At 32.5% G+C, this 11071-nt stretch overlaps 1 protein-coding gene across 1 annotated transcript; it reads right to left on the bottom strand.

The window, feature by feature from the left end:
• Positions 1 to 2220: 2220 nt before the first annotated feature.
• Positions 2221 to 8646, bottom strand: LOC132942956 (venom serine protease-like). Its single transcript, XM_061011678.1, has 6 exons — positions 8025 to 8646; positions 6949 to 7203; positions 5222 to 5423; positions 2944 to 3144; positions 2498 to 2821; positions 2221 to 2433 (listed from the first exon to the last, which is right to left on the bottom strand). Exons 1-6 carry the CDS (start codon positions 8364 to 8366, stop codon positions 2414 to 2416), a joined length of 1344 nt encoding a protein of 447 aa, XP_060867661.1. The 5' UTR covers positions 8367 to 8646; the 3' UTR covers positions 2221 to 2413.
• Between the last annotated feature and the right edge of the window lie 2425 nt (positions 8647 to 11071).

Raw genomic sequence — 11071 nt, forward strand, 5'->3', positions numbered from 1 at the left:
CCATCAATGATACAACTATAAAATTAACATTTTTAGTTTAACCTAAAAAGTAGAATAAGATAAATACCAACAGCTTCCCCTATTATTTTTGTTTACAACAGAAAGGCATCAATTTGTCCATTCTTCTCTAACTAGGCCTTACAGTAGCTTGCCACTCGGAAACACCGTAATAAAAAAAAAAACCATGCCAATATGCCATTATGCAATACCTCAAGCAACATTAAATATGACACATTAATGGGTACCTACTACACCTATTTGATTGTCATTTAATGTGTACGAAGGTGGTGAGGAAACTTGCAATGCTTAAAATATATCACCATTATATATTACTATATCAAATATATCAAATCAAATGTTGATGATTTCCACTAGAAATCTAAAACTGTAGAATATCGTTAAAATAAACTCAAACAGGTACCTATTTGTCCTATTTTGATGTATATTTCATGATAGGTATTATATTGCTATATCGAATATCTACATGAGTGTAAAAGTAAAAGTATAACCGGAGATGTGTGAATAGCTCTTTCTAAATAAAATAATATTATATTAACCCTCTATAATATAAATAGGCAAAAGGTATATTTTACGAATGAGTGCATTATGAATGTACCGTACCTACCTACTATGATAGTAATATGACTGGTTTTATATACGTAAGTACCTATACGCGCAATTAAAAAGATGGACAATAGGTAAGTATCACTCGGATGTGCATGGTGTGTAGATGTCACGTGGATCAGGGCCTAAAATTAAAATGTTTTGCTACTGCACACCTAATAACACACATTTTAAAATAATGAACATAGAGCTAGTAGTGCACATGCCACATATAACTTCATTGCACTATTGTTTTTGCTATTAATTAATAATTAGGTAGTTATAATAAATACAATTTAAGACAATCTTCTATAAAAGTCCTTGACACCTATAATGACTATATGACTAAACATTTTAAATTAAAAACGAAATAGCTTGGGTTAATATACTTATTATATTATAAACCACCCAGAATATAGTGTAGTCGGTAATATTTTTAGTGTTAAGGATTTTAAACGAATACAATATGCTAATTAGTAATTTTCAATAATTTAATTGAATATTAATCAAATAAAAATTTAGAAAGGCCGAAAATAAGTACTGCACACTTTTAAATTTGCTACTGCACATTTAATATTAGCTACTGCACACAATTTTAAGCCTTAGTGTGGGTCACTGTAATGTATGTGTTAAATTACTTAAATTTGAGTACAATGATATATTGATATTATATCATTGTAATTTGTATACGAAAAACGATTCTAAGCGAATACGGTCTATCAGCCTACATAACTAAATACTTATATTATGATATATTTATTTTACTATTGGTAAGACATTAATTTGAATACATTTTTACAGACAATTTGAAAATGTTATTGTGTGAATAAAATGTAATTATAGAATAATATAGTTTAAAAGTTTCAAGTACCTACCTAAGAATTATATGGTTAAATTATAAAAAAATAACTAAAATGGTTTTCTTCGTTTCAATCTCTAATTTATCGTCCATATTTAAATTAATATATCTATAAAAAAAACTGTATTATATTAAGTTTATTTAGATTTTTTGGTTACAGTATGAACTACTCATGAAAAACCTTGTTTAAAATTTGAACATTTTATACATTTTTTACTACAAAATTATTTGAAAATATTTAAATTCTTTATTTTACTTTTTTTCCTTTTCCTTCTTTTTATGTAAAAAATCTAATGCGTTGGGTAAGACCGTCTTGGGACTCGTAACTCTGTGACTTTCTTACCAATCCAGTGTTGTAAAAAATAAAAAAATGTTCAACTTTTATAGCTAAGAATTGCAAATATAAAACAAGGATTCTCATAAATAGTTTATACTGTAACCAACAAATCTAAAATATATACATAAACACAGTTATTTTTTATAAATATTTAAAGTTGAGATTTAGACCATAGTCCACACAACAATATCTTTCAGTTCATTTAATACAATTTAGTGAATTTGACATGGTTATTTTGTTTACAATTTGTCAATACTCTAATGGATTGGGAATCTCTCCGTGTTACATAAACCAGAATAATAATGGCAATATTATAAAGCAAATTCATCCAATACCAGATATTTGTTTTGATCGAAGTTGTATACTCAACACTGTGACATTTAAAAAAATATATAAAATAAACATCGTTGAATTAAAATAAATTAAGACATGAGTTTAAAGAAAACAACTTGTATTCATTATGTAGGTAAATCAAAAATTTTAGTTATTGAATTTTTAATATAGTACCGGAGGGTTCACATTTTCATTACGCACTTCTCGGAAAATATGAAAATATTTTTTTATACTAATTAATTTTGCGTGCACTTACAGAGTACAGGTGAAACAGCATGTAATCAACTGCAGAAATATTGTCCTGAAAAATTAAATATTAATTTTTTAATTTTAGCTATCTGGTTTTAATGGAACTCCCGGCTTACCTGTTAGTATCACTTTAATCCAATTCATGTTTTTTACTGTCGTCAGTCTAGTGTGCATGGATGGCGTCGATTCATCACAGACAAACCTGTTGCTAACTACACCAATAATGTTCAATCTCCCGGTAGAAGGGTCGGACCACAGAAGTGGGCCGCCCGAATCCACTTGACAATAAGAATTGACTTTGGTGAAGTGTGCGCACAACTGATTGCGGTCGGTCTCATTTTTATTCTTTTCGACACATTGTGACGTCGGCACAACCTTGAGATGCGATTTCTGGAGTGTGCCAGACACGGGATGATCGTCAAAGTTTACAGTCCCCCAGCCTGCGTGAACGGACATAATATATTGTATTATGAAAGCAGGTAAATAAAATAAACGCGAGTCGGCGGTGGATCTAACAAAAACGACGGTTATGTATAGGTACGGCGAGTTATTGACAACTTACCTAGGGCTCTGATGGTATCACCGACGAAATCGTTGTAAACGTGCTTGAATGGCAAACACACCGGTCCTACCTTAGACGAAAACGGAATTACTTCGTGAGTTTCAACGATGGCCAAGTCGTGTGTGACGGATGACTGATCGAACAACGGGTGTACATAAATTTCGGTGACCACGACCAATAATGATGGATCGCCATCGCTACCTGTCAATCGGTATGTATATAGATATAATATGTAAATTGGTATAAAGTATTAGGTACATTACAACTTTATACGAGTTCTGAGTTAATTAAATTTTACACAATTTAAAAAATGTCTTTCAGAAAAAATGTGTTTAAAAACCTCATATTCATTAAAAAAAGAAACGTATGACAAAATTGCTTTGGATTTTTACATTGAACAAATGCAGACAAACTGTACAAAACGAATACTGATGAATGATGATATAAGATTTTAAAAAAAAATACCATTCTATTGACGTGATTTTTTTTATGTAGAAATATTAATAAATAGATAGTACCTAGGTACACTACTAATAAATCTTAATTAACCATAGACTGATAGTTTCAGATAGTATACTTTAGTTCATATTTTGTTCATTTTGTATTTTTGTATATTATTCAGTCATATAATCTCAATTCTCAAATACTAAATAAAAGATTTAATGTTATTATTTCGTGTTGGTTAAGAAAAAAAGCGCTTATTAAACATTAAAAATGTAATTCAATTTTAACTACTTGCCATAATCTTCTACAAAATAACCATTTCTAAAATGCTATTAAATCGTTAGTGCTAAAATTATATTATAACTTAAACGGGGTTATTTAACGCACAAAATATTAATGTTGTAAAAATAAATCAATATTATGTTGAATCCTATTATATCGTTTTTATACTTTAAGAACATATTTGTATATTTGAATTGTCATTATTGGTTTGAATAGTATACACCAACTCAACTATTTTGTATACCTATAAGTTAATATTATTAACCGAAACACAATTTATATGATTCGACAAAAAAAATATGACCTAATTCGGTACACACTTATAAAATAAATACCTTTTATGATGGAGACGCTTGGAAATATTCAAATATTCAATAAAATACGTTATTTTGTGGCACATTTTAGAGTTTTCCATAAGTCATAATTATATGGAATATACCATATTAAAATTTAAATTGAATATACTATTTATTTTATTTTACCATATAAATTATTTTTTGTTTATCTAAGTACTTTGAATTAAAAAAAACATAATATATTTTTCTTTTTGATCCATAATAAACATAACTTAAATTATTAATTTCCTTACGGTTCTTGATGTTTTAATTTGTCGTCGTTTACAGTTTTATAAATTCTAAAATGTATAGGTACATTTAAAGGTTTAATATTAGTTAAATAACTTATTAACTAAAATGGTTTAAATCATAAAAAAAAAAATAAACGAAGAGGCGGTAGTCAGAGGATTAAAATTGAATTTATAATGAGACATAATTGCTTCGTTGTATACCTTTTCTCGCATTAACTTGAAAAGTTTTTATAATTCTTAAATAATTTATGTAATATTAAATTTTTTTATAAGAAGGTTCCATGTTACTTATATTTTATAAAAAAGCACGAGAGCTGAGAGAGATTAACATTTAAAATATATATTTTACGAAATATAATGAATGACTCATTCATTAATGCATTTACAAAAATAAAACGAATTATATTAAGATATTTTCATAAATTATTATGCTTAACGAAAACTAAATATTTTAAGCATAACAGAAAACTCATTAAATGATTAACAATACGAAAGACTGAAATTTATAATTTATACTTTATGAAATCTTGGAAGAAAATAATATTTTAGAACATGCTGTATACAATGTAGGTACCAGTGCACGATGTAGGTAAAATGTATGTAGGTAAATTTTACCTACATCGTGTACCAGTGGCGTATTTACGAAGGGGGACCAAGTGGTTCAATCCCCTTCCCTCATTGGCTGTTTATAATATGCAAAAGTTTTCGGAGTCTTAACTTAAGGCCTCTAACTTTAAATGCGGGGCTACTGAGTAAAATCATACCCTCCCCCCCCCCAAGACAAAAATCTAAATATACCACTGGTAGGTACCTATAATTGCTTGGATTTGGTGGAAACGAAAATCAAATCTCATTTCACGTCTGTTTTGGCTGAAACGAATAGTTCGCCTCCTTGGCCCCTGCTGCAAATTTCCAAAACTAGTACAGGTCCACCGTTTGCTAATACATATTATAATGTACGCCTACCTATAGAGGTCATATCGTGGTCGCCGACCAACAGGGCAATTTGAAATGGATTGACGTTTGTCAGACAGCGGGCTGAAGTCAGCGCGTGGTGCCTGCTTATGATCGCCGCGCCGCAAAACAGGTTGGCTGTCTGCCCGTCGATCAGCGATGCTATTAACGGGTACTCGTTCACGCCAGCTGTTTTTGGGTTGGCGAACACTCCCTGCGAACATCAAAATCTATTAGTAATATATATTACTATATACACGATCAAGGTAAGATAATGAAAATTCAAAAACAAAAACCAGAGAAATGTAGGTACATCTTAAATTCCTGAAATAATTGGTCAAATCTTTACTATATAGCACTCCATATTAACATAATTTAAAAGTTATACTTAAGTTTCTGCAAAAGTAGTTAAGACATATATTATACTCATATGATTGGTATAAATGACTAATTTTGTTATTAGGCGCCTAACCAAAATGTTCCCCGTATTTAGATAAATATTACACTGGTTGTATATTATATAAACACAATTTTGACAATGACAATCGTTACGTTTATTTAGAATTTAGATAAATTATATCAAGCATAATGTATAAATAATATATATATATTAATGAATACATGGAGTCAGAGCACACATATGCTGTTGCCTGTTGCAAAATACATAAACATTATTCGAATTAAGACTATTAATGAGGCTAAGAAAACATTTGTGTATACCTAATATATGACAAATTTAGCATTAAATGTTAGTTGGTAATTTTTAGTAGACTAAAACCAAAGTGTAGCAAAACAGCAACTAATTTAACATATAGTAATATAATAGGTATATATTATATAAAAGATAGAAGTGGACAAAATTTGGTTCTTCAGCAATGATCGCTTGATGCACGGTAGAACAAAATAATATTTAATAAAGTGTCATATTTTAATTGTGTGTATTTACTAGTGTACGTCGGAAGCGATCGTTGGCGAAAGTTTCAAAATATTTTAAAAATCTCTGTAGTCAAATATGTATAATATGACCTAACCTATGGAAAAAATTGTAGTCCCAAAAATATAGATAGGTATAATAGGTATGTATTAAAATAGCAGGAATCGTCTATGTTAAAAGTTGAACGCTGCGTTATCCCATCACATACAACGTTAACCCATATATTGTGTATTTATGTTTGTAACTTCTTAATTTTCCTAGAGGCAACAAAAGTTTGTTTTCTCTTTAAGTCTACATTGAAACTTACAAAGCAATGGGTTTGTATATGCCCTATGAAAATATAAATTATAAGTTTATGGCATCTTTCACGTTGAACATTTCCACGAAAGACGAACTTTGCCCCGTAACGTATTATGTTGCACCAAAACTACAAGATTCTTAGGTTTAGAAAATATATTGATGCGTGACAGTAAAAGAATCTGCTTCAGTGTACAATGCACAGTCAGCGAGTAACAAGGCAGCTGCATCCTTCTCCAACATTTCGGGAAAGTTTAAAAACGTTTTCAGTGTTCTGTGATTTTTCGAATAAGCCAACGTAACCATGTAATAAAATTATAGTTTGTACGAAGGTTACGAAAAATTCTAAAATATTATATACCCACGGAATCAGAATACCAAACTTATGTGGGATCCTTAACATTCCTCCCCTACATAACAAATTATCAACCCCCCAAACAAAATCCTGGTTATGACACTGACCTGAGTGTAATAACATAATATTGATATTATCGCTATTGTTTCATACCTGGTCTTGCTCTCCACACTCGCAGAACTGTGGGTTGGTCACGGTCTCCGGGATCCAAAAATCCACGCGTTTCGCTCCCACCGAGCACATGAACCGTCCACTTCTGCTCTGACGTTTCGCCACAAACTTAATGTACATCTTATTGGTACGGCTGATAGCTGTGAATGACCTGGGTCCACAGTGCCTGACGCCGTCTGTGAAGTTTGTGTCGCCAACTCGAGATACGATCAATGCGTCCGATTCACAAAAAGAACTCTGCAGAAAAACATCACGTGGTAAACGTATATAAGACATAATAGATATTAAATAGGTATACAAAATAGATATTATCTACACAACGATTATGTAAAGTATAAAGCGTTTAATTACAAGGGGATCGCTGTACAAAATAAATTATTTTATTTTATTTTTACATTTAGCAACACCTAATTTATTGTTATTTACAGGTTTGTGCCCTATAAATGTGTATAAATTAATTATACGACTGACGTCAAAGAGAGGTTAAATATATCAGTAGTGGGGATAATATGAAAGGAATTGTTTGGAATGTATATAGTTTGATAATGGACATTAAACTAGATTTAAAATGTATATTTTATGTATAATGTATAGGTAATATATATTATTAGGTGAGTCAATTCGTTGAAAAGCTTTTGATAAATGTAATGTTTGCTTTATAGTTTACACCCGTAAGGTGCGATTAAGCACATGTACATTTTCAGTATGAACTTCGACTAATAACTAAGAATTAATATGTTAAACGTGTCTACCAATTTAAATTAGTTTTAGAGGTGAAACAGCCAACACGGCAATAGGATCTCATAAAACATAGACATATCACATATTCAAGTATTCTTCTAACGAGCAAACAGCATATTATCATAGAGCTTTCAGTAGAGATTGCAACTGTTTGCTAATTTAATACTACATATTATAGCCTATAGGGTCTTTGGCGCATCGCACACGGCAGTCTCATCGTATTATATACAAAATTACATAGAATATAATATAGGTGAACTGCAGTGTGTTATTATATAACAATGATTATCGGGTAGATAAAATATATATAGGAATACCTCGGGCAAATCAAACTCGTGGCAGTCCAACACCAACCGGTCGGCGGGCGAAGGCGTCTTAGCGAACCACCGGCATTCCCGGTCCTGGTCGTCGGCCAGGTACGGGTCTGGGTAACCGGGCGAATACAAGTAGTACGACCTGTTGCCGGGCTCGATGAGCTGGTAGAACTCGCAGAGGCCACCGTCGAAACGATAGTCGTCGAAGTCTCCCGAGTCCGCGACACAAGTCGTGACGGTGCTGCACCACCACACCAACAGCCACGCGCCGGTCGTCGACAGCCGCAACAGTAACGACGACGAAGACGATTTGTCGCCACCGACCGTCGTCCCGCGGTGCATCATCGAAATAATATTATGATTTTGTAAAATTGTTGTCCGATTGAGGTGTTTTTGCGAAAGTCCGCGTGTCGTATCGTCTTACGCAGCGGTCGTCGCGGTTAGTGGTTGTTTGCGTACCCGTGGAACAGCAGACGGTTTTTCAGTCGCTTTATAGTTCTGTTGCGCCACCGGTTATATTGTCGAGTGAATCGAACCGCTGCAAGGAGGCCGACAACGCGATTAACGATATTATAACATCGCGTAATGAATCATTATCGGTGTATTATAATATATGGGCAATGCGCACTGCAGTGCACCACAATATAATAATGCGACGGTAGATAATATAGTTCACATATATACATATTATAATAGAAAATCGGGAACACACCGCTGCGCCGCCGACACTGTTTTCGGTCGTAATTCAATTTATTATAAACTTGGGGCGTCCGCAGATAATCGCGCACAGGAGGTGGGTAGGTGTAGGTATATAGCCGTTAAAATATGTACACACTGAATATTTTAATTAGAACGCGTTTGACGGCGATAAATACAATTTCTCCGCGTGTCGCCGCCCGACCTGTGGTGCGCGAGCGCCTTTTCACTCACCCGGACAATGAGCGAAACAATGCACCGCATTTTTATGAAAAAAAGAAAATAAAGTGATATTACGAGGCGCCAGGCGGTTGGTTCTAGGTTAGATGGACGTCTATAATACTTTGTGTGTGGGGAGGGGGGAGAGAGGGTGTCGTTAAATATGAAAGCAACGATAAATCACTGTGATTCAACAAAGTGATTCTGTGCGATGTTAACCCAAAAATTATACCTAAGCTATTTGTTAAAAAATGAGTTTTCGCTACAGCTCCGTTTATGCATTTCGTTACGTTGTACTCGTATAATCATAATGTAATAATCATATTATTATATATAAAATCAGTATATTCTGATAGTAGATAACAGTGTAGCTTTACATATTATAATTTATAATCTTATTATATTACTGACGGTGAAACTTGAGCGTGTCACTGAGAAGGGCGATTTTAATGTTAAAAATATTATGTTCACTTTCAACCTCGATGGTAGCTGCGTATTATTTTTGAGCCCTTTTTATTAACACAGATAATATTATAAGACGTATGAAGTCGGGTTCTAACGATCAAGTAAAAAATTTGGAAATTTATATAACTATCAAATGTTTTAAGGTTTTAGTGATCTTAGCAGTACCTATATGGCTATATGCCAGTATGATAAACTAATAATAATTAATAAGTAATACAACATGATCGGTACATAAAATATTTACTACATTTATTTATTTATTATAGCTTATATGCGATGAATAAAATATATTATACTATGTATTGTAAACAGGAAATTCAAAATCCTATGATATGTTGACAAACTGGGAGTACTTTCAGTACTCGGGTACTTTTTCCTAATTATCTATATTAAAAAAAAAAATATTAAAAACTAAAATGTTATCCTACAGCAAACGCCACAGTAATCTAAACAAAATAAAAACTACACCGTTGCATTTGTAACGATTAGCCGTCCAGAACAATTTACGTCAAGCGTTAGCCATACTTTACCTGATTTTTCTTGGGTCGCAGGCATATTATTTTTATGTTACGCGGACCGCACAGTAATTATTAAGGTGCCTAGTTGAAGAGAGGGAAAGGTTAATTCACAGCGGATAAAAATTAATCGGTCCACTGGATGAGTTATGCTTATGACTTTATGAGTATGGCTGTATTAGAATATATTAGTGTGGTAATAATATATAATGCCGAAACGACTTTGATCAGCCATACTAAACCTGCGTCCGCCAAGATCTCATGTTTATTTTAATATTGATTGAACCAAATGAAGAACAACTTATGTATCTATATACAGGAATAAAATCCGACAGATCCCTCACCTAAGCAGCACCTGGATGATGTGACAAATAAATTCAAAAACAGCAGTATCAACATAATATTGAGAAACTTAAAAAAAATATACATATACCATTAAAAAAATAGTCCTTCTTACCTCTGCAATTGCTTTAGTGAAAGCTTGGCACAGTAGTTTGAACCAGGGCCGCCTATTTCACAGAATTGGACACATAACTTCGTCAAACCAACTTACGTTACATCCTACGACTTTATTCCTTACGACTAAATTTCAGGGAGGCATCAGAAAACTTCACAAAGCGTTTATTATCTCCAATGTTGTGAAAATATTCACAATTTTAATGATATTTGATATTATAGTTACATACTATAGACCTGCAAGGGTCGTAAATTTTCGGCCCAGTCCGGTCCAAAAAATATTGTGAAAAAAAAGCCCTGGCCCAGTTCGAAAATAATACTAAGCTCGTAAAAAGCCCGGTTCGGTCCATACATTTTATCCTCAAGCCCGGCCCGGCCTAGTTCAAAAAATATTGTGAAAAAAAATATTATATTATCATGGTATATAGGTATAATAAATAGCTTTGTCATACCCACTAATCAATTTATTATTATATTCATTGTGATTGTATCTACTATCTAGTATACTCTATATGTATCTGCACCTGTACCAATATCGGTTTTATCATTATTATTTATTATTTTAAATTGTGATTATTTATTGTCGAAAAAAAATCCTTAAAAACGGTCCAACCCTTGATTATTCGAAGTCCAGCCCGGCCCGAAAAATTTTACAAAAAAAAGCCCAGGCCCGGTCCGGAATAAAATTCCAAGACTTAA

This window comes from Metopolophium dirhodum, chromosome 4 (assembly GCF_019925205.1).
Source record: "Metopolophium dirhodum isolate CAU chromosome 4, ASM1992520v1, whole genome shotgun sequence".
In the NCBI taxonomy this organism is placed as follows: Eukaryota; Metazoa; Arthropoda; class Insecta; order Hemiptera; family Aphididae; genus Metopolophium; species Metopolophium dirhodum.

What these genes read in the sequence shown, in the direction of transcription:
- LOC132942956 (XM_061011678.1), bottom strand. Translation starts at nt 8,366, where the DNA reads ATGATGCACCGCGGGACGACGGTCGGTGGCGACAAATCGTCTTCGTCG. An exon ending in AGTGTGGAGAGCAAGACCAG is followed by an intron (nt 5,424 to 6,948) that starts GTATGAAACAAT and finishes TGATGTTCGCAG; the next exon opens with GGAGTGTTCGCCAACCCAAA. An exon ending in TGATACCATCAGAGCCCTAG is followed by an intron (nt 2,822 to 2,943) that starts GTAAGTTGTCAA and finishes CCGTTCACGCAG; the next exon opens with GCTGGGGGACTGTAAACTTT.